The 24,924-nt window shown below is 43.1% G+C and overlaps 1 protein-coding gene and 1 long non-coding RNA gene across 2 annotated transcripts in view; one reads left to right on the top strand and one right to left on the bottom strand.

Annotated features, from left to right (window-relative positions):
* The window catches only part of LOC106574424 (gamma-aminobutyric acid receptor subunit gamma-3), a 42,620-nt gene extending 20,984 nt beyond the window's left edge, over positions 1-21,636 (top strand). The window contains exons 6-9 of the mRNA XM_014150308.2: positions 12,841-12,978; positions 15,202-15,354; positions 18,522-18,730; positions 19,879-21,636. Of these exons, the coding sequence (XP_014005783.1) occupies positions 12,841-12,978; positions 15,202-15,354; positions 18,522-18,730; positions 19,879-20,160 (782 nt within the window). The 3' untranslated portion in view covers positions 20,161-21,636. The remainder of the gene's footprint in view (positions 1-12,840; positions 12,979-15,201; positions 15,355-18,521; positions 18,731-19,878) is intronic.
* On the bottom strand, positions 107-9,034 carry LOC106574425 (uncharacterized). Its single transcript, XR_001321540.2, has 3 exons — positions 8,617-9,034; positions 1,500-1,703; positions 107-894 (listed from the first exon to the last, which is right to left on the bottom strand). It is a non-coding gene; the product is annotated as an uncharacterized lncRNA (long non-coding RNA).
* Positions 21,637-24,924: the final 3,288 nt, after the last annotated feature.

Genomic DNA, 24,924 nt, shown 5'->3' with positions numbered 1-24,924 from the left:
AGTATTGTACGGCCAGGCAATAATGTCACCCATTCATATGTCATATATTTTGTATAAACATATCAAAAAAAAGAAATGGGGAAATCATATATTTAATATATGAACAATACATCAGGAAACATCATATTTCATGTAGATGTATGAAAAATACATGAGAAGAAGTCATATATTTCATTTAGATTCAATAATTGGCACCGCAACATACAATTTAATAAAATAATCTAGGGTAACACAATGAAGCTTGAAAGCGTATTTCTGTTGTGATCCTTTTGAAGGGGGAAGGGGGGCGTGGGGGTGCAGGAAGGTTAGGCAGCAATGGTAGTGGCAACAAACAATGACAGACAAAATTGTTGTTTCATAAATTGAGAAAAATAGTACAGTTCCATTTCCTACTAAATATCGCTGGACAGGTGTATCTCCCTTGTCTCACATACTCCTAATATAAACAATCAATGTCTTATATATGCACAAGACAATCACAGGATGATACACAATAGACACCATAGTATCCCAGGCATTTTCTTCTCCCCCACGTACTGTAGTCTTACAACTCACTTTTATATAAACGATGGAGGTACCTGCAATGAACGCCATTGGTCACTACAGGTCCATTGTACTAGATCCAAATGATACCGTGTGTATTCTGTCACAGTAGGAGGTCGATGCACATAAAACTGTTTTGAGTAGGAGGCTTGTTGGGCAGATTCTCTGAAAGGTATATAGGTGTGTAGCCTGGAAGAGAAGGATTGTCTGCAGCTTTTCATGAGAATGCGTGAGTCACCAATGTGAAAGCTTGATGCAAAGCTACTCTGTACCTCTATACCGTTCTTTAAAGCCACATTGAAAACCAGGCTTTCTGGGCCGTCCATTAACAACACAACAACAGCACGTCACCTGCAATAAAATGGGACAAAATTCAGTTCAGGCAGAATGGCAAGTGAACATAGAGCATTATTGTTAAGTGAAATAGAACACTGAATTTCTACCCTTATTAAGGGTTGGTGGGAACAGGATGTGAAAGCCATGCACGCTGGAGCTAATGGATTTCCAGCTGTTTCCCAGATAAAGACCTTGATCTTACTTCTATTCAGTCTACAATAAATCACCCGCCCCCCCGTGTAGGTATGCCCCCTCCATTTCCCCACCCTTCCAATGCAACACCACTGCTTCTCCACCCACAGCCAATGTACATCCATACAGTAAGTCATCCTCAAGTGTCACCTTCAGAAAATAGTCCTATCATATTATTATGGTTTGAATGTTTTTTTGTTGTTGTAAGTTAAACATCTTGGTCTGATTGCCCAGACACAGATGGAGCGTAGTCCTGGGTTAAAAAGCATGCTCAATAGAGAATAGGCTTAATCTCTGTCCTGGAAACAGGGGGTCTGAAGAGTTAACTTAAGCAAAACGGGGAAACTCAATCCATTCCTCCACACCACCCACCCACTGGCGCAACAGAGCCAACAGACACATCCTCGCTGTTGGATATTTTCACTTACCCCAGGGAAAAGAACATTGGACATGTGGCGTGCTGTGTTCCCATGGCGATAATGACTGCAGGTAGCCTAGCGGTTAGAGCGTTGGGCCAGCAATCGAAAGTTGCTGGTTTGAATACCCGAGCCGACAAAGTGAACGATCTGCCGATGTGTCCTTGAGCAAAGCACATCATTTGTTCTAAGGGCACTGTACTGCTATGGCTGAACCTGTAAAACAACACATTTCACTCACAGGAGTTTGGTGGCATCTTAATTGGGGAGGACAGGCTCGTGGTAATGGCTGGAGCAGAATGAGTGGAATGGTATCAAAACACATGGTTTCTATGTATTTGATGCCATTCATGCTGTTCCAGCCATTATTATGAGCAGTCCTCCCCTCAGTAGCCTTCACTGATTTCACTGCACCTTTTATTAGTTAATCAATGAGGACTTTCTCACCTTTCAGATCTTTAAAGGGATAGTTATGAAATTACATATTTGTTTCCTTACCCTGTAAGCAGCCTAGAAATGACAGCAATCCATGCTTTGGTTTACCTTTCCTGGCACTGTTTCCAAATGCTCATGTTTTAACATGTGTGGCACAAATCCCATTCAAATCACGGGACCGATATTACACTTTTTTGTACATCGTCAAAATCATCGCAAAGTATCTTAAATGTATTGTGAAGCTCAACAAAGTCACGTGTAGATGATTTGAACATGAGTCACGAAAAATGCTAATATCGGTCCCATGACTTGAAAGGGATTTGTGCCACAAACGCTAAAACATTAGCATTAGGAAACAGTGCCAGGGAAACTAAACCAAAGCATGGATTGATATCATACCTTGTCCATATACTGCTTACAGGGTAAGGAAACCAATGTAATTTTGTAATTTGGGAGGAAGTGCATCGTGCCTCAATCTAACGAAAAAAAGAGAATCCCAGATAAGAGATGAGTCATTTCTGTCCATTGAAGTGTTTATATATACGACCAAACCTAGAGCACAGTGGATATAGGCTGCTATACAAGGATTCATAGACATCTGTCCCTTTTACATTCTCTTTGCTTTGACCCGAGCTATTATCTGTGCAGAGGAGGAGAGAGGAGTTTGGCTGGGCTGTCTACCAAGGCTCGTTTCTATGTAACCTACAGTACAGAGTGGGATATGTCAATAACTGACATTTACCAGTGAAGAGTCAATCCTACCTGTGCACTGACTGTACTCCTATCATCTTCATTTTTATTTTATTTTATTTCACCTTTATTTAACCAGGTAGGCTAGTTGAGAACAAGTTCTCATTTACAACTGCGACCTGGCCAAGATAAAGCAAAGCAGTGTGACACAGACAGCAACACAGAGTTACACATGGACTAAACAATAAACAAGCCAATAACACAGTAGAAAAAAAGAAAGTCTATATACAGTGTGTGCAAAAGGCATGAGGAGGTAGGCAATAAATAGGCCATAGGAGCGAATAATTGCAATTTAGCATTATTAACACTGGAGTGATAAATGAGCATATGATGATATGCAAGTCGAGATACTGGTGTGCAAAAGAGCAGAAAAGTAAATAAAAACAGTATGGGGATGAGGTAGGTATATTGGGTGGGCAATTTACAGATGGACTATGTACCACTGCAGCTATCGGTTAGCTGCTCAAATAGCTGATGTTTAAAGTTAGTGAGGGAAATAAAAGTCTCCAACTTCAGCGATTTTTGCAATTCGTTCCAGTCACTGGCAGCAGAGAACTGGAAGGAAAGGCGGCCAAATGAGGTGTTGGCTTTGGGGATGATCAGTAAGATATACCTGCTGGAACGTGTGCTACAGGTGGGTGTTGTTATCGTGACCAGTGAGCTGAGATAAGGCGGAGCTTTACCTAGCATAATGGAGATGGGAGAGTATGTGGTTTCAATTGTGTATTGGGTATAGTTGTTGTGGGCATTTTAAAGAGTGTGCACAGACACTCCCATATATAGCGTGTCTGACCCATAGGTGTAAAAGTTCAGTCACCTGCCAACATGGCGTTTATGTTTATTGCCTGCACCATGGAGTAAATAGCCTAAAGTGCCTTTCCGCCTCCTCGTTATTGGATTGTACTTTCACTATGTCACGGACATACAGTGAGGAAAAAAGTATTTGATCCCCTGCTGATTTTGTACGTTTGCCCACTGACAAAGAAATGATCAGTCTATAATTTTAATGGTAGGTTTATTTGAACAGTGAGAGACAGAATAACAACCCAAAAAATCCAGAAAAACGCATGTCAAAAATGTTATAAATTGATTTGCATTTTAATGAGGGAAATAAGTATTTGACCCCTCTGCAAAACATGACTTAGTACTTGGTGGAAAAACCCTTGTTGGCAATCACAGAGGTCAGACGTTTCTTGTAGTTGGCCACCAGGTTTGCACACATCTCAGGAGGGATTTTGTCCCACTCCTCTTTGCAGATCTTCTCCAAGTCATTAAGGTTTCGAGGCTGACGTTTGGCAACTCAAACCTTCAGCTCCCTCCACAGATGGGATTAAGGTCTGGAGACTGGCTAGGCCACTCCAGGACCTTAATGTGCTTCTTCTTGAGCCCACTCCTTTGTTGCCTTGGCCGTGTGTTTTGGGTCATTGTCATGCTGGAATACCCATCCACGATCCATTTTCAATGCCCTGGCTGAGGGAAGGAGGTTCTCACCCAAGATTTGACGGTACATGCCCCCGTCCATCGTCCCTTTGATGCGGTGAAGTTTTCCTATCCCCTTAGCAGAAAAACACCCCCAAAGCATAATGTTTCCACCTCCGTGTTTGACGGTGGGGATGGTGTTCTTGGGGTCATAGGCAGCATTCCTCCTCCTCCAAACACGGCGAGTTGAGTTGATGCCAAAGAGCTCCATTTTGGTCTCATCTGACCACAACACTTTCACCCAGTTATCCTCTGAATCATTCAGATGGCAATTGGCAAACTTCAGACGGGCATGTATATGTGCTTTCTTGAGCAGGGGGACCTTGCGGGCGCTGCAGGATTTCAGTCCTTCACGGCGTCGTGTGTTACCAATTGTTTTCTTGGTGACTATGGTCCCAGCTGCCTTGAGATCATTGACAAGATCCTCCCGTGTAGTTCCAGGCTGATTCCTCACCGTTCTCATGATCATTGCAACTCCACGAGGTGAGATCTTGCATGGAGCCCCAGGCCAAGGGAGATTGACAGTTCTTTTGTGTTTCTTCCATTTACGAATAATCGCACAAACTGTTGTCACCTTCTCACCAAGCTGCTTGGCGATGGTCTTGTAGCCCATTCCAGCCTTGTGTAGGTCTACAATCTTGTCCCTGACATCCTTGGAGAGCTCTTTGGTCTTGGCCATGGTGGAGAGTTTGAATCAGATTGATTGATTGCTTCTGTGGACAGGTGTCTTTTATACAGGTAACAAACTGAGGTTAGGAGCACTCCCTTTAAGAGTGTGCTCCTAATCTCAGCTCGTTACCTGTAAAAAAGACACCTGGGAGCCAGACATCTTTCTGATTGAGGGGGGGTCAAATACTTATTTCCCTCATTAAAATGCAAATCAATTTCTAACATTTTTGACATGTGTTTTTCTGGATTTTTTTGTTGTTATTCTGTCTCTCACTGTTCAAATAAACCTACCGTTAAAATTATAGAGTGATCATTTCTTTGTCAGTGGGCAAACATACAAAATCAGCAGGGGATCAAATACTTTTTTCCCTCACTGTAGTACTGAACACGAGGTGGATCCGAACTAGAATGTTTGTAGAGGATTCGTGAGTAAACATAAAATGGGCTCCCGAGTGGCGCAGCGGTCTAAGGCACTGCATGTCAGTGTTAGAGGCATCACTACAGACTCTGGTTTGATTCCAGGCTGTATCACAACCGGCCGTAATTGGGAGTCTCATAGGGGGGTGCATAATTGGCCCAGCGTTGTCCGGGTTAGAGTTTGGCCGGGGTAGGCCATCATTGTAAATAAGAATTTGTTCTTAACTGACTTGCCTAGCTGAATAAAGGATAAATAAAAGTGGATTTTCCTTTTCTGAGGTGATCATGGCTTTTTATGGGAAGATTAAGGAGTTTATTGATGAAATGCATAGCTCTTGGAAGGAGTATGTTGAAAGGCTGGAATGTTTTTTTGTTGCTAATGACATTGAAAATGACTAAAATAATTGCACTGTGCTGCTCTGTGTGTGCGGAACGGTGACGTATTCTACACTGAACAAAAATGCATCATATATACAAAGTATATATTTGAGCCACACCCGTTGCTGACAGGAGTATAACATTGAGCACACAGCCATGCAATCTCCATAGACAAACATTGGCAGTAGAATGGCCCGTACTGAAGAGCTCTGTTACTTTCAACATGGCAATGTCATAGGATGCCACCTTTCCAACAAGTCAATTCGTCAAATTTCTGCCCTGCTAGAGCTGCTGTAAGAACTGTAAGAGCTGTTATTGTGAAGTGGAATAGTCTCGGATCAACAATGGCTCAGCCGCAAAGAGTAGGCCACACAAGCTCACAGAACGGGACCGGCGAGTGCTGAAGCGTGTAGTGCATAAAAATCTTTGGTTGCAACACTCACTACTGAGTTCCAAACTGCCTCTGGAAGCAACCTCAGCACCAGAACTGTTTGTCAGGAGCTTCATGAAATGGGTTTCCATGTCCGAGCAGCTGCACACAAGCCCAAGATCAACATGCACAATGCCAAGTGTCGGCTGGAGCGGTGTAAAGCTCGCCACCATTGGACTCTGGAGTGATTAATCACGCTTCACCATCTGGCATTCCGATGGATGAATCTGGGTTTGGTAGATGCCAAGAGAACAGTTTGAGGAATGCCCTTTCCTGTTTCAGCATGACAATGCCCCCATGCACAAAGTGAGGTCCATACAGAAAGGGTTTGTCAAAATCGTTGTGGAAGAACTTGACTGGCCTGTGCAGAGCCCTGACCTCAACTCCATCGAACACCTTTGGGACGAATTCGAACGCTGACTGCGATCCAGACCTAATCGCCAAACATCAGTGTTCGACCTCACTAATGCTCTTGTGGTTGAATTGAAGCAATTCCCCGCAGCAATGTTCCAACATCTAGTGGAAAGCCTTTCCAGAAGAGTGGAGGCTGTTATAGCAGCAAAGGGGGGACCAACTCCATATTAATGCCAATGATTTTGGAATGAGAGGTTTGACGAGCAGGTGTCCACATACTTTTGGTCATGTACTGTATAAACTCAGCATTGGTTTCATGTTTCATGAGCTGAAATAAAAGATCTCAGAAATGTTCCATATGCACAAACAGCTCATTTCTCCCAAACAAATGTTCACACATTTCTTTATATCCCTGTTAGTAACCATTTCCCCTTTGCCAAGCTAATCCATCCACCTGACAGGTGTGGCATAGCAAGAATCTGATTAAACAACATTATTACAAAGGTGCACCTTGTACTGGAGACAATAAAAGGCCATTCTAAAATGTGCAGTTTTGTCACACAGCACAATGTCACAGATGTCTCACGTTTTGAGGGAGTGTGCAATTGGCATGCTGACTGCAGGAATGTCCACCAGAGCTGTTGCCAGAGAATGTAATGTTCATTTCTCTACCATAAGCCACCTCCAACGTTGTTTTGGCAGTACGTCCAACCGGCCTCACAACCACAGACCACGTGTAACCACGTTGCGGTGTGAGCGTGTAGTTTGCTGATGTCAACATTGTGAACAGAGTGCCCCATGGTGGCAGTGGGATTATAGTATGGGAAGGCATAAGCTACGGACAACAAACTGAATTGCATTTTATCGATGGCAATTTGAACGCACAGAGGTACTGTGAAGAGATCCTGAGGCCCATTGCAGTGCCATTCATCCGCCGCCATCACCTCATGTTTCAGCATGAAGATGCACGGCCCCATGTTGCAATGATATGTACACAATTCCTGGAAGCTGAAAATGTCTCAGTTCTTCCATGGCCTGCATACTCTCCAGACATTTCACTCATTGAGCATGTTTGGGATGCTCTGGATTGAACTGGATTGAGCTCCAGTTCCAGTTCCTGCCAATATCCAGCAACTTCGCACAGCCATTGGAGACGTGTGGGACACCATTCCTCAGGCCACAATCAACAGCCTGATCTGCTCTATGCGAAGGCGATGTGTTGCGCTGCATGAGGCAAGTGGTAGTCACACCAGATACTGACTGGTTTTCTGACCCACGCCCCTACCTTTTTTTAAGGTATCTGTATCTGTATTCCCAGTCATGTGAAATCCATAGATTAGGGCCTAATGAATTTATTTCAGTTGACAAATTTCCTTATATGAACTGTAACTCCGTAAAATCTTTGAAATTGTTGCATGTTGCGTTTATATTTTTGTTTATTGTACATTAGGTTCTCTACTTGCTCTGGCCCTGCCCACTGCAAAGAGTTATGATCACATAGTGGCATGTTTGAAGCGGCCTTTCAGCCCAGATCCGTCAGAAATTGTGCAGAGATTTTATTTTCATAATTGTAAACAAAATGCAAATCAGAATATCTCCAGTTTCATTGCTGGTCTGCGCAGCCTTTCGGTGCACCATAATTTTGGAGATCAGCTGGAGCCGATGCTGCTTGACAGAATTGTTAGATGAGTCTATTGGCTGAGCCCAATCTGATATTTAGAGTGGCTGAGGTAAAAGCCTTGGCAGCTGAGACTGCTGCAAATAATGCCTGCCTGCTTCCCCCTGAAAGACCAGGGGCCTAATTTATAAACGTTGAGTAGGCACAAAAGAAGGTGTACGCCACTTTCTAAGGAAACTTTGGGATTTATAAAAAACAAACTTGACGGGAAAATGTGCAAACTGCGACTCCGATGGCAGAAGGATGAAACTCGAGAAACGCTTTGAAATTGATACCATTGTGTAAAATAAATTGAAATATTACATCTCACGTATTATATATGAAGAGTTCCCTGGAGTGCACACAAAAAAACACACAAAAAACATGATTTAGGATAATAAATACAAATGGAGATATCTGTTTTTGAAAAAGAACCCCTCAAATATGTGGTACAGTTTAATCGGGAATCATATTTAATTGGATCTGTAATTATTAAACAATACTTGTATGTTATGAAATGTATTTTCATAAATAATAAGGTGAACAGTAGGACAACTTACGCTAAACTGATGCCGTTTTCGATGCCTTTGTCGGGCAGATACGAGTGCACAGTTTCATATATTGTTATCACATGTTCGTTGCGCAGAACTGTCTATGTGATTTTGGCCCAGTCATTGTCAATTACAATCAGGGTAATTACCACACCTGAAGGTGTTACGCAATTGGGTAGCTTTGACAATCAAATGGGTGGGTATAAAAAGGCATGCAATTACAATGCGTAATGACGCACAATGGCTGCTTTAGCACTGTTGGAAGATTTGGCGAATGAAAGAATTCGGAGAGAGCGAATTTTACTGGTCAATGATGATGAGTGGCTTATGAGCCGGTTCCGATTACCAAGAGATGTTCTCTTGCATCTCTGTGCTGTAGTGGGCCCAGCTTTACAGAGAAGCACCTGCAGAAACCAAGCCATGCCTATCCCACTTCAACTCCTAGGCAACCTCGTTAAAAGCGTCTATGGTGTCTATTTGCGTTTGCAGGACTGCATCTGTGAGGACACGGCTACTGGAGGGTTGTGACGCACGAGGTGCAGTGGAGATGCCGGGGGTGGGCACACTCAGCTCCTGCTCAGCTGCAGCACCGACCCCACTAGAACACGCAGCGACTAAAATAGATGTAAATTGTTTGTAAATAAATGTTTAAACACAACTTGAATCCATTTGGTTTACTCTTTTCAAACGAGGGAATACTAATTACATACCTGGATCATCCGGTGCGTCTTGCATGTCCATGTCTACCTCCGTCACTACTCCACTCTGGAGGGATTCCCCTATAATACTGGCCATCGCTCATCAAGGGGCTTGAGCTCCGCTGTCCCCTTTCCCCCGCCCGTGGCACGAACACTTTGTCTGTGTAAGGCAATGCGCCTTTCGGCCTCCACTTTAATGTTGGATAACGTCTTATTTCTGAGAGAGTCTGAACTTCTGAGCCAGCGGCATTCACAGCGTCCGCCACATGCTGCCACTCTAACGCATTTTTGGTATTTGTAATGCCCACACTGTGTCCACCAAACAATATATTTTTTCTTGCTTCAACCTCCCCTACGAGAACTTCCGTTTCACACTGGGTGAAATTTATTTTTTTAACCTTTCTGTCGGGATTTGTTGTCATGCAGTCAGTATGGATGAATATTAATTAGGGGCGTTTCACTGACTATCTATAGGCAACTATGGGCGTTAAAAGGGTAGGACAAGACGTTCGCTCACGTGGGCCAAATGTCGAGTTGATTGTGATTTATAAAGGGAAACTGGCGTGGGAAGTGCGTGCGCACTGTGTTTTAAATCAGAATATTTTTGTGCGTAAGCACTTTCTGTGTTTCGTCCGTACGCCACCTTTTGACGTGAATCCTCCGCACAGTTTTATAAATGAGGCCCCTGGTCCTCCAACTATGCCTGACATTCATCTCGCTAGAACGTAGTGGGCCGGTGCGCACGGAGGGGGGGCAGTCAGAGTCTAGAGTCTAGATAGGACTTCAGAGCCTGTTTCAGATGTGGAGGTGCCCATAATTCCAACAGCTGTAGGTTTAGTGTTGCAACCTGTCACTACTGTAAATGGAGGGGACATATAGCTTGACTTTGTTTGACAAAGGTCCCAGTCCCAGGCCTCAGGCAGCTCAGCCATGCCCACTAGGCCCGCACAACAGACACACTTGGTAAACTCTCACCCAGACACTGAGAAGTATGTTGTCTATAGTACTCATGGGAGGCCACAGCCTAAGAGGGAGAAGTAAATTTTTGCTGCCCCAGTGTTGAGTTCCGGAGGTTCCACATTGACAAGGATGGTGTGCGACCAACCCAGGATAAGGTAAAGGCCATAAAGGCCTTCTTCCCAGAACAAGTCTGAGCTCCAGTCGTTTCTGAGGCTTCTCAACTTTTACAACTGCTTCCTGCTTGATAAAGCTACAGCCCTGGCATTGCCTACTGGACCCGGGCCGCTCCCTGGAGTGGGAACGACACTCATGAAGAAGTCTATAAAGAGGCTAAGCAGCTGCTGCAAGCAGATGGGCTGCTAGCCCACTATGATGATAGAAAACCCCTGTTACTGGTCTGTGATGTATCTCCATATGGGCTCGGTGCCTTGTTTAGTCATGTGGAATCTGATGGTCGGGAGGCACCTGTGTGCTACGCATCTAGGACCCTAACTGTCGCTGAACAGTACTCTGCACAGCCGGATAAATAGGCCCTGGCGAACATTTTTGCTGTCAAGAAGTTCCATCAGTATTTGTGAGGTCGCCATTTTGTGGTCTACACCAACCACAAGCCCTTGCTGGGCGTGCTTCATCATATGAAGCCCATGCCCCAAAATTATTTTCACTTGCATGGTCAGATGGAGCCTGATACTGGGACCCCATAGTTATGAGCTCGGGTATCATCCAGGGAAGCAGTTGGTTAATGCAGATGCCCTGAGTTGCCTGCCACTCACTACCCCTTTGTCTGAGCTACCACCTCACTGGGAAGTGATGCTGTTGGAAATGGTGCCTAATGCCCTTCTCCATGCTTCTAGGATAGCCGCACTGACCTTCAAGGATCCTGTCCTGTCCCGAGTTCTTCGCTGGGTGCTGCATGGATGGGCCTCTGAAGTTCCTGGCAGAGAGTTTGGGCTTTAATGTTATCGTCGGAACGAGCTGTCGGTTCACAAGAATTGTGTGTTGTGGGGCAGTCGGGAAAAGTGAGGATGAAGACACTGGCACAGAGCTATGTGTGGTGGCCAGGGAATTTAGGCTGTGGTGCGCAGCTGTGTCACCTGTCAGGAGTCACACCATGCTCACCCAAGGCTGCCTTGCACCCATGGGAGTGGACAACACAGAAATTGTCGTCTTCGTATAGACTTTTCTGGGCTATTCAAAGGAAAGACTTTTCTCGTCATGGTAGATTCCCTTTCAAAGTGCATGGACGTAGCCATGGTCATCTTGATGCCCTCTGGTGCTGTAATAAGCACCCTCCATTTGCTGTTTGCCATTCATGGGTTGTGTGACGTTCCTGGTGTCAGATAATGGAGCTGCCTTCACTTCTGCGGAGTTTAAGGTGTTCGCTGGGTGGAACTGAATCAGACATGTCACCACAGCCCCATAACATCCGTCCTCCAATGGCCAAGCTGAACACATGGATCAGACAACCAAGGAGGCTCTGTCTATGATCTCGGTGGGTGACTGGCAGGCCTGACTGTCAAGGTTCCTGCTGTCTCAACATGTTACGACGGCCTCTACTGGGAAGAGTCTACTGTAAAGTGGTTGTTCCACTGGATATCATAAGGTGAATGCACCAATTTGTAAGTCGCTCTGGATAAGAGCGTCTGCTAAATGACGTAAATGTAAATGTTAATGCCTGATGGTCAAGTGTACTGCCGCCATGTGGATCAGCTGCAGGGCCACGAAGCTGCAGCCCCCTTTGCTGCCCCCTCTCTCATTGGCCTGGATGCCCTGGACACCACGCCTTTAGGAGGAAGTGCCAACTCCAGAGCCAAACCCTGATATCCAACTTGCAGCTGAGCCCTAGCCTAAACGTACCTTTCTGCCTTCTCGTTATTGTGTTGTACTTTCACGGCATAATAGTTTCTAAGATATTGACATACACTCAGCACACTCCACATCATCTCACCAGCTTTCCTTTGTTGTAGCTTGTGCTAGTGTGAATAACATTGTCGCTTTGTGTGTGTGTGAGAGACACACCTCATAATAACATGTTAATGGGATACAGTTCACCTGCTTGAAATCATCAGAGCACAATGAAGTGATTCATTTCCATTGCATGGCTTTCAAATTAGATTTCACAGGCACACACACACTTCTGTGAAAAGTGAAGGTCAACTCTAGCATCAACACAATGCTCTCTCACAGTAACTCAAAGTATCCTATTACACTCTGTTGTGCCCCTTTTCATCTGCTCTTACACTACTTTACTATGGCCCTGTTTTTTACTTTTTAACGGTCTAATGGTGCTCTACTCTATACTGTGTGTCCGTGTGCTTGTGTGTGTGTGTGTGTGTGTGTGTGTGTGTGTGTGTGTGTGTGTGTGTGTGTGTGTGTGTGTGTGCTGTTCCCATATTTAGGTATATTTAACAGTATGCAATTAGTAGGTTTTATAATACATACATAGGAATATGTCCAGTAAGACCCATCCAACAATAAAACATGTATTGGTCAGATTGAAGCGTAAATCTTGTTTTATTAGAATGAAATGCTACCATAGGGTCACAGGGTCACTGTGTATTTACTTGACTTACAGATGGTTACCCCAAGGATGAAATGATTTACAGATGGAAAAGGAACTCCATCGAAACCTCAGACCAGAAGTACTGGCGCCTCTACCAGTTTGACTTCATGGGCCTGCGGAATACCACAGACGTCCTAAAAACAACAGCAGGTACAGTAAATTAGTTATCGTACACTTAATACCCAAACAGCTGACTTTCTATTTTTCACAATCAATAAAATCAATCCTCATCACAGCACTTCATTGGCTCTGGTGTTTTCCATCCAATTTCTCTCTGAATTATTAGATACTGACTCATAAAAATTCCAAGGAAAAAGGACAAAGTGTTATTTTTAGCTGTTTTTTAATCAAATGGTCTACATTTACTCTAAATGATCGGTCATATTCTCCTGTCTATTAGCAGCGGGGGACAGCAGGCATTACCAGCTGGTGTCTTGAGGTCTGGTGCCACCACTCTGGCTTAAGTCAATTGCTTTTCCAGTCTTTGTAAGCTATCGCATTGCAAAGACAATTGCTTTGCCAGTTTTGCAAGATATTGCCAGAGAGCAAAGACAATGCCTTCTCTTGGAAGATGGTCAAGATAAGTAGTATTATAGTACCATGGAAATGATAAAGACAGCATTTGGCAGGGCAGAAAACAGGTTGAAATTGCACTTAGGAGTAGTACTCGGGTAGTAGACTTAGAAGTAGTAATTTGGTAGTGGATTTAGGAGTAGTACTTTGGTAGTACTGTGGTAGTAGACTTAGGAGTAGTACTGTGATAGTAGACTTAGGGGTAGTACTTTAGTAGTAGACGTAAGTGTAGTACTGTGGTAGTAGACTTAGGAGTAGACTTAGGAGTAGTACTTTGGTAGTAGACGTAAGAGTAGTACTGTGGTAGTAGATTTAGGAGTAGTACTGTGGTAGTAGACTTAGGAGTAGTATTTTGGTAGTAGACTTAGGGGTAGTACTTTGGTAGTAGACTTAAGAGTAGTGCTCAGTGAGTAGACGTTGTCTTTATGATTTACCGTGTAATAAAAAAGGGCACAATGAAAGTGCATTTACCTGTCTTCATAATTCATTGTGACATTTAACATATTGTTTCTCTGTAGATTGCTTGAAGCTCATCAGTAGTCCCCTCCGGTATAAAGGCAAACATATTTTTACACAAACCATCTGGATTAAAGATTGAAAATATTTAATTATTCACTTAAATGATTTTCAGAGGCCCAGGATGTGGTTTGGTTTTAATACTGAATTCTACATCTATTCATTTACAACAATCATTCCTTGCGACTAAGGTTGTGTATTACAAACAGCTATCTAATTAAACTCATGAGTGGTGCTTGCTGGAATTACTTTGTAATACATTTGTAACGCATTCATGAGAGCATTGACGATAATGTAGCAGCGTTTCAAGGGGCTGATAAATTGATCTCATGTATGAATCTTCAAGCTGTAATTAACCCATACTGACCCTATTCTCAAATTTCATAGTTGACATTGTTCATGCTGTACTTTATTTGTTTTGGAGACCGATGATTTCATCTCCATTTTGAAAATAAAGTCTTAAACTCAGGTGATCCTATAAATTATGTGTTCTACATATGGTGCACTGTGATACAAGTCCAAGTTCTGAGTAGAGAACTCATGAAAGCCAGAGTTCTTCCACAGATCTTCCTTCAGTTCTGTTCAAGGAAATTAGACGTTTCTTATCTTGTTTTCACTTTTTCCTGACTCCCAGCTTGCATCATGCTGCATGATGATTAGCTAGCTTGCTCCTGCAGCTAAAAATAGCATGTCATTAATTTACATCTCAACAAACTCTGGAAACAAAGCGTTAAATTTCTTCTTCTTGTTTTTCATCCAGCATGAAATGAATAGGTATTGTGCTGTAGCGTGGTAATGAGGACAGTGGCGAGTGGACAGTTCCCATGCCACCGTGCCATCGGGGACTTCTGATTCTACCGCTGTTATATCTGCCTCCTTTTTTTTTATTGTTACAGCATCCCTCTTCAAAACCCACCAAAGTGGACTCCCTGAAGCATTGTGTATGGTGCCTTGTTCTGTGGTTCCTCCTGATGCCAGCTCTCATGATTATCTCTCTCTCTCTCTTACTTTCCCTCCCTCCATCCCTCTCTCCCCATGCTGGCTTGTTCTTGTTCCACCTGACGCTCTGATTCTCCCTCAATCTCTCTCTGTCTTTCTCCCCCCCTCCCCCCCTCTCCCTCCCCACGCTGGCTTGTTCTTGTTCCACCTGACGCTCTGATTCTCCCTCAATCTCTTCTCTTTCTCCCTCCCTCCCTCCCTCTCTTCCTCCTTACCTCGCTCCCTCCCCCTCCTCGCCCCTCACTTCATATACACCCCCCCTCTTTATCCCCCTCCCTCTCGCAGGTGATTATGTGGTCATGACAGTGTACTTTGACCTGAGCAGGAGAATGGGTTATTTCACCATCCAGACCTACATCCCCTGTATCCTCACCGTGGTGCTCTCCTGGGTCTCCTTCTGGATCAATAGCGATGCCGCACCCGCCAGAACAGCGCTAGGTACCTGATCTGAAGAATACCACTTGGCAGGATATACACTGATATTATAATAAGTAGATGAAGAAAACCCAAGGGTTCAATCTAACCTGTTCCACCAGTGTTCATGTAGTGTACTGTATGTGTTCAGAAATGACTACCTCTGCATGTGTTATTCTGAAAGGAAAAAAATACATCTGAGTCTAGCTGGTTTGTTGAAAAGATGGTTACCAACTCTTGGTACCACAATGGAAGATTGCATGAAAAATCAATATTTTATTGTTTAGGCTAGAGAACAATCTGCATGTGTTTATGCAATGTTATGTTCTGCTTTCAAGATTCTTGTACCGTTTTATTTTGTTTATGCGATGTGCTTGTAATTTATCAAGGCTTAACAATGACCTTTTTGTTTACATTTGTAATTCATTCATGATTTTTCCCCCCGATGCATGCTTTCCATTAGTGCATGTACATTCGTCTGGATTATGTTGTTGAAGGTGATTTGGAGTTTGAGTTGAACGTTGCGGTAAGTATGATTCAATTCCTCCAGGCAGCTCTTGTAGTGGACCTTGACCAGGTCATTTTCTTTCTTCAAGATCAAATATATCACATTTAGTCCAAATTACAGTATTAGCATTATACGTGGCCTTTAAGTGACAACACAAGCACATTTGCAATGGTGGATAAACAAGTCAAAGCTTAAAGTGTATTAACGAGTCCGTTTCATCACCGAACCATCCTTGAACCACCACAATCACATCGAGTAGTCTCCCTCAACAGCCTTGACACCTGTTACGAGAAAGTACAAAGATAAGCCTGGAAACATGTTTGTCTTTCCCCTAGCTAACAGGTGAGGATGCTGACTGTAGCAGTAAAGATAAATATCCCATTCTCCTTGATAAAATACATTATTTAGTGTCTATTCTGGGACATGAAAGCGCAGCGTGGATTTTTCCGGGCCTTCCCGCTGATCAATAGCGGGTTGAAAGGAAAGAGGAGTGATAAGGAAAATGGGCTTTGACTGCAAAGAGCAGGAGATATGTCAGAGTGGCTGGTGGTGGTGGTGGTGGTGGTAGGGGGCTAAGGAGGAGGCAGGTGCTGACATGCAGGTGCCCCCTGAGAGTGTAGTGTGGTTGGGGGGCAGTGACAGGGTGTAGTGGGTGACATTCCCAAAGAGTCAGGTTCACAAGGGCCACCACAGATGGTAATGACAATCAGGCTATACCTGACAGGAAGTAAGGGACAGGGATGCTCAGTTCAGTGACTCATATAGTGTGACCTCTCCCACTTTTTTGTCACTTTCTTTTCTCTCTCTCTCTCTCTCTGTCTTTATTTCTTTCTTTCTCTTTCTCTCTCTCTGAGTCACGACAGCACTGCAGACTGATATCTTTGTACAATGTTCTTTGTATCTGTATTATTTTCTATGTGTTGTATCTGTTCATATGACATCTATGGGTCTTTGTGTCCCTAATGTAGTGTAGGTGTACTGACATCTTTCTACATGCATTATTTGTATCTATTTTATTTTCTGTTCTATTTTGTGTTTTTACAACGATACCTTTTTCTCATTTATTACATTTCTGCCATTTTATTTGGAGGAACCAGTTAAAGTTGCTCTTACACCTTGCCTGTTTGAAAGTTATGAAGGACCTAAGTACCAAAGTTATGAAGGACCTAAATGCCAAAGTATGTATAGAAGGTAAGGGAAATAGGTGAAGGTAATCACCGTGGCCAGCAGAGTCTGAAGGAAGGAAGGAAGGAAGGGGGGATTGAGTATGAAATATCAGCTCAAAATAGATGGGCCTTCTTGTCTCCATGGTAACTGCTTGAAAACAGCACAACATTCAGTCATCAAATGAGAGGTTCCTGGTGATGTGCATAAAAGAGCGAGAGAGAGACTGTGTGTGTGTGTGTGTGTGTGTGTGTGTGTGTGTGTTGTGGTGTGTGTCTGTACTGTATATAGTGTGTGTGTGTGTACTGTATATAGGGTGTGTGTGTGTGTGCATATGAGTGTGTGTGCGGGTCACACCCAGCATTTTATATCAAAGGCTCTATACATGCAAAATCTCAGCTGGTACATTCAGCTCACTTTTCAATATACACCAGAGCAAAAATATAAATGCAAAATGTTAAGGGTTGGTCTCATGTTTCATGAGCTGAAATAAAAGATCCCAGAAATGTTCCATAAGCACAAAAAGCTTATTTCTCTCAAATTTTGTGCACAAATGGGTTTACATCCCTGTTAGTGAGCATTTCTCCTTTGCCAAGATAATCCATCCACCTGAAAGGTGTGGCATATCAAGAAGCTGATTAAACAGCATGATCATTACACAGGTGCACCTTGTGCTGGGGAGAACAAAAGGCCACTTTTAAATGTGCACATATGTCTCAAGTTTTGAGGGAGATTGCAATTAGCATGCTGACTGCAGGCATGTCCACCAGAGCTGTTACCAGAGAATTTAATGTTAATTTCTCTACCATAAGCCACCTCCAACGTCGTTTTAGAGAATTTGGCAGTACGTCCAACCGGCCTCACAACCGCAGACCACGTGTAACCACGCCAGTCTAGGACCTCCACATCCAACTTCTTCACATCCATCCATCCTCTGAGGGGTGGTGCTGAGGAGTATTTCTGTCTGTAATAAAACCCTTCTGTGGGGAAAAGCTCATTCTGATTGGCTGTGCCTGGCTCCCCAGTGGGTGGGCCTGGCTGCCAAGTGTGTGGGCCTATGCTCTCCCAGGCCCACCTATGGCTGCACCCCTGCCGAGTCATGTTTAATCCATAGATTAGGGCCTAATGAATTTATTTCAATTGACTGATTTCCTCATATGAACTGTAACTCAGTAAAATCTTTGAAATTGTTGCATGTTGTGTTCATATTTTTGTTCAGTATATTTAAGCGCTGACAATGTATTCATGTAAACGTCCATTTATTTCTAAAGTTAAAACTACATAGAGACACAAACTACCCTCGGTAATTGAAAAAACATTTTTGCAAAATATATTCAGACTATTGGCAGAGAAAACTATTGCCGCCGTTTTGCCAAGAGAGGTATCAAACAGTTAGTACGGGGTGGCAGGTAGCCTAGAGGTTAAGAGCGTTAGGCCAGTAACCGAAAGGTTGCTGGTTTTATTCCCTGAGCCGACTAGGTGAAAAATCTGTGTTATGATGCTGACTTTGTCCTTTCAGGTATCACCACTGTGTTGACAATGACCACCCTTAGTACAGTGGCCAGGACGTCCCTACCCAGAGTCTCCTATGTGACAGCTATGGATCTCTTTGTCACTGTGTGCTTCTTGTTCGTCTTTGCGGCCATGATGGAGTACGCCATCCAAAACTACTACGCCTACAGGGCGCAGAAGCCCCGCTACAACAAGACAAACAAGACGCAGAGACTGGTGAGCTTTCCTCCGTACGATGTAATGGTGTACCTTTCCTCCGTACGATGTAATAGTGTACCTTTCCTCCGTACGATGTAATGGTGTACCTTTCCTCCGTACGATGTAATGTTGTACCTTTCCTCCGTACGATGTAATGGTGTACCTTTCCTCCGTACGATGTAATGGTGCACCTTTCCTCCGTACGATGTAATGGTGCACCTTTCCTCCGTACGATGTAATGGTGCACCTTTCCTCCGTACGATGTAATGGTGCACCTTTCCTCCGTACGATGTAATGGTGTACCTTTCCTCCGTATTACTAAATGGTGTAACTTTTCTCAATGCAGTGTAATGCTGTTATAGACATGAACCGAGGTTGTTTGTGTTGTCACAGTCAATAGTTCTAGCCAGGGTAGCGATTATGGTCTCAGTGGGTGGAGGTCTAGTCCATCCTTCATATCTCCATCCTCTTGCATCAGTCACACTGTGCATGGGCTGTGATAGTATTACAGTCAGTGGCTCTGACCTGCATGGTAGCAAATTGCGATGCCCCCCCCCCCCAGTGAGGGTTGAGGTCTGGTCCATCCACCATCCTTCATATATCCATCCACTTGCACTGCCGACCGGTCACACAGTGTACTTGGTAAATGCCGTGTCATAGCGTGTCATGTCTTCATGTCAAGTCGTGTAGTGCTGTCGAGCCAGTGAGTGAGTCCCAGCTTCGGTAGAGCACTAAGCTGAGGGGTTCTATCTCATTGCCTGCCTGGGCTATGACAGCGTCCTGCTGGGTGTGGGAGGACACGGCCCGCTGCGGAGCTTTAATGCATGACAGCACAGCTCCACTCACAACGTATCAGATCTCTTTCTCTCTTCATCTCTTTCTGTCTGTCTCTTTTCATCTTTCCATCTGTCTTTCTCCCTTGTTTGCCCACATGTATTTCTTTTCTCCTGTCTGGCTTTTGTTGTCCACCCGCCCCCTCCCTGTTGCCTCACTCTCTCCCTCTCAGTATCTAATTATGAGGCCTTCCTTCCTCTGTCCCCTCATCACATTTCTTGCCCCCCCCACCCCCACCCTCACTCTCTCACCCTCTCTCACACTCCCTCTCTTTCTCTCCCTTTATCACTTACGCATCTAAGGAGATGGCCTTCCTCTGTCCCCTCCCACAGACCTACTCGATGCTAGACATGGGGCCCAGGTCCCCCACGACCGTGGTTCCGTTGAACAACAACTATTCATACTGGCAGGACTATGAGGACGTGTACGAGTGTCTGGACGGGAAGGACTGCCAGAGCTTCTTCTGCTGTTACGAGGAGTGCAAGGGGGGAGGGTGGAGGAAAGGACGCATCCATGTCGACATTAAGGAGCTGGACGCTTACTCGAGAGTCTTCTTCCCTACGTCGTTTCTCCTGTTCAACATCGTCTACTGGGTCTCTTATCTCTACCTTTAGCAGTTTCAGTTGGATTTGCTAGAATTCGTTTGGACAAATATGGAAAGACTCAAATGGGAAGAGGAGATGTCACAAGACATAAGATGTCACTCAGTGGCAGCTTTGTGCACGTTGACACTTGATTGGTTGGTGGGTTAGTGTAGCCAGCCAATAGACAGCTGTGAGACACTAACACCAGGATGCTAGCCAGATAAGAGGTAATGAAGCATCCACAGTGCCTTCTTCAGGAAGGGGCCATCACCTATACAGAGGTGCAATAAGGGGACTAGAAGCTTTGGGAGTTTTTCCTACATAGGTTATTCCACATACGTCATTTCAACGCATGCTATACTGTTCATTAAAAACAATGAAAAGCTAGGGTGGACTGCACTATGAAATTATTCTATTGTTGCTTTGTATTAATTAGTCAGTTGCATAGTCATTGCAAGCCATTTGAAATATATAGAACCTCAATATGATTTATTTTAGGCATCAACAGGGTCTTAAATATTAGGTCATTGATAACATTGATTTGGTTTAGATTAATAGACATTTATATCATAAACATTTGAATGATGTTTTCTACCAAGGGTGATATACAACAAGAACATGCATAGTATACCTTACAACACACCATAACATAGTAATTTAAAGATGAAAATACTACTTTTGTAAAATACTGTATCTAATAAAGTTTTCTTTTGTAACATCTAGAGTTTTCCAGAAAGTATTAATAGACTATTTGATAATTCAATCAATTGTCTGAGGACAAGGTATGGTAAGGTTTCAAACTAAAGTGGTATGGAGGTAGAATATGTTGTTTAATTAATTTACAGAATCTGGACATACATTTATCTCCATACAGCAGGCCGACAATACATCATAGGCTGAGGGCCAGGGTAGCATTTGGGTCAGTACAGTACTGTATATATTGTGCTAGTATTCAGTACAGTACTAATAAAAAATGTATGGTTTCTCTCCAGCAACACTATTGCAATTTTCTTGAGCAAGAACATGTATAATTCATGTTACATCATACAGTAGCTGTTGTACCAAAACAGACAACAACATCACAAATAATTGTAAAAGGTGTGTTAATGGAGTTAAAATTAGTTTTATTTACTGTACTGTAAGTAACACTGTTGTTTCTGCGGTGGTTTGACTTAGAAGTATGGTAGTACCCTGTATTCTATGTTTTAAGAGAACGTGTATGTGAGAGATGTTTTCATGCTATTTTCATAGTTGAATGTAGATCATACTTAGACCAACAACAAATAGTGGTTTTCAACTCTGTATAACAATACAAATATTGCACTTTATAAGTGTCTTAGTTTGATATAATGTATTTACAATAAATCAAACACTATTTTCTAAGTCTGATGGAACGCACCCTTTTGTTACAGCAGATCTGAGAGAACCACTGTCTATGTACAGCTATGCTTTTTAGAGAATTCAGTCTGTGGTATTGCCTAAATTAATAAAACTATCTTTGCTTAAGGTCTGGAGTGTGTGTGTGTGTGTGTGTGTGTGTGTGTGTGTGTGTGTGTGTGTGTGTGTGTGTGTGTGTGTGTGTGTGTAGGTGCGTGTATGTAGGTGCTTGCATTCATATGTAGGTCATTTGAATCATTAGCAAACTGTGATCTTTCTTACACACATTAGAGTTATTTAGATAGAAATATATTTCAAAATGTAGGAATCATTTTGTCTCTGATGTGGTTTTGATAGCCCACTTCAAACCTCACACTGTGCATCCTGTTGTTTCGAGGTAAGGAAGCAAGTCAATGAAAACTCATTATATACAATAATCACAGTTACTAGGAAGTAGGCTAAGGAAATCCAAAACAGACCCTTTTATTCACACAGAAGGAAATTAACTCTACACATGATTCATGTCTATTGCAGAGTAGATCATTATACAATTAGCATCCCCATATAGAAATAACCAGATGTTATTGTTCAGGACCTGCATTCACAACATTTCAGAGTAGCAGTGTAGATCACATGAGATCATATACACAAGGGACACCTGATCCTAGATCAGCAGCTACTCTGAGATACTTTTTGAATGCGGTCCTGGAGCTCACCACAGAATATTGATACCCCTGGTATGTTGATACCCCTGGTATATTGATACCCCTGGTATGTTGATACCCCTGGTATGTTGATACTCCTGGTATATTGATACCCCTGGTATGTTGATACCCCTGGTATATTGATACCCCTGGTATGTTGATACCCCTGGTAGTTGATACCCCTGGTATATTGATACCCCTGGTATGTTGATACCCCTGGTATGTTGATACCCCTGGTATATTGATACCCCTGGTATGTTGATACCCCTGGTATATTGATACCCCTGGTATGTTGATACCCCTGGTATATTGATACCCCTGGTATGTTGATACCCCTGGTATATTGATACCCCTGGTATGTTGATACCCCTGGTATATTGATACCCCTGGTATGTTGATACTCCTGGTATATTGATACCCCTGGTATGTTGATACCCCTGGTATATTGATACCCCTGGTATGTTGATACCCCTGGTATGTTGATACCCCTGGGTGAGATCTGCAAAAGTGCGTCACTGTTAGACGGACTGTATATTTGCTGACCTAGATTGAGACAACACTGAGTATGATACAAAGAGAAGGAAATCAGTGGAACGCTATCAAAAAGTGGATGCAGTGCTGAGCGGGAACTCAATCAAAGAGCTGGAGGAGCACCTTGCCAAAATAGTAGCCTACAATAGAGAGATCCCATTCAACTGAAAGGGGGGGGGGGTGTAAATATGCTCACATACAGTACTTAACAAATTAACTTAGTCATGCATACCATTTTCTGAGAGATAGGACACCTGGACAGGAAATCCCAGGGGTGTTTGTGTGAGTAGGGATATGAGATGATGGGGGTTGTGTGGGTGTTAAAGGTCCAGTGCAGTCAAAAATGTGATTTTCTAATGTTTATATATATTTCCACGCTATGAGATTGGAATAATACTGGGAAATTGTGAAAAGTACGAGAATTCCCTTAGTGTTAAAGCTGTTCGAAAAGACTGCCTGAAATTTCAGCCTGTTTTAGTGGGATGGAGTTTTGGCCTACAATGGTGACATCACAATGCGGTAAATTAGACCAATAAGAAAGAGAGTTTGAAACCTCTCTGCCAATAACAGCTAATTTCAGTTTCCCCTCCACACTCAGACAGTCCTATCAAAATTTCCCTTTGATAAGAAGCAATTTTTCTTTATTTTTGACCATTTAATTGAAAGAATCACAGTAAGGTATTTAATTGTCACCCAGAAATGATTTGATATCAAGATAAAAATGGCTGCGTTGGACATTTAAAGCTGGATCTGGAGACTAACTGGGGACGTACTCCTCCTACATTCTCCTGGAACAGCAGGCTCTCACAGATGCTACTGCTGACCTACTTTATGACATACAGCTATATACACTACCATTCCAAAGTTTGGGGTCACTTAGAAATGTCCTTGTTTTTGAAAGAAAAGTAAAAGAAATTGTCCATTAAAATAACATCAAATTGATCAGAAATACAGTGTAGACGTTGTAATGTTGTAAATGACTAATAGCTGATTTTTAATGAAATATCTACATAGGCATACAGAGGCCCATTATCAGCAACCATCACTCCTGTGTTCCAATGGCACGTTGTGTTAGAGTTCCTCTGTCCAGTGTCTGTGTTCTTTTGCCATTCTTAATCTTTTCCAGTCTGAGATATGGCTTTTTCTTTGCAACTCTGCCTAGAAGGCCAGCATCCCAGAGTCGTCTCTTCACTGTTGACATTGAGACTGGTGTTTTGCGGGTACTATTTAATGAAGCTGCCAGTTGAGGACTAGTGAGGCATCTGTTTCTCAAACTAAACACTCTAACGTACTTGTCCTCTTGCTCAGTTGTGCACCGGGGCCTCCCACTCTTCTTTCTATTCTGGTTAGAACCAGTTTGCGCTGTTCTGTGAAGGGAGTAGTAAACAGCATTGTACGAGATCTTCAGTTTCTTGGCAATTTCTCGCATGGAATAGCCTTCATTTCTCAGAACATGAATAGACTGATGAATTTCAGAAGGAAGTACTTTGTTTCTGGCCATTTTGAGCCTGTAATCAAACCTACATATGCTGATGCTCCAGAAACTCAACTAGTCTAAAGAAGGCCAGTTTTATTGCTTCTTTAATTAGAACAACAGTTTTCAGCTGTGCAAGCATAATTGCAAAATAGTTTTCTAATGATCAATTAGCCTTTTAAAATGATAAACTTGGATTAGCTAACACAAAAAACAGAAATACATCATTTTCATAAGTATTCGAAATAGTACTCGAAATTGAGCTCAGATGCATCCTGTTTCCATTGATAATCCTTGAGATGTTTCTACAACTTCATTAAAGTCCACCTGTGGTAATTTCGATTGGACATGATTTGAAAAGGCACACAGCTATCTATATAAGGTCCCAGAATTGACAGTGCATCTCAGAGCAAAAACAAAGCCATGAGGTAGAATGAATTGTCTGTAGAGCTCCGAGACAGGATTGTGTTGAAGCACAGATCTGGGGAAGGGTACCTAAAAATGTCTGCAGCATTGAAGGTCCCCAAGAACACAGTGGCCTCCATCATTCTTAAATGGAAGACATTTGAAACCTCCAAGACTCTTCCTAGAACTGTCCGCCCGCCCAAACTGAGCAATCGCGGGAGAAGGGCCTTGGTTAGGGAGGTGAACAAGAACCCAATGGTTACTCTGACAGAGCTCTAGAATTCTTCTGTGGAGATGGGAGAA

The sequence above is a fragment of the Salmo salar genome, chromosome ssa16 (genome assembly GCF_905237065.1).
Source record: "Salmo salar chromosome ssa16, Ssal_v3.1, whole genome shotgun sequence".
In the NCBI taxonomy this organism is placed as follows: domain Eukaryota; kingdom Metazoa; phylum Chordata; class Actinopteri; order Salmoniformes; family Salmonidae; genus Salmo; species Salmo salar.
This window is presented reverse-complemented; position numbering and strand designations above follow the sequence as displayed.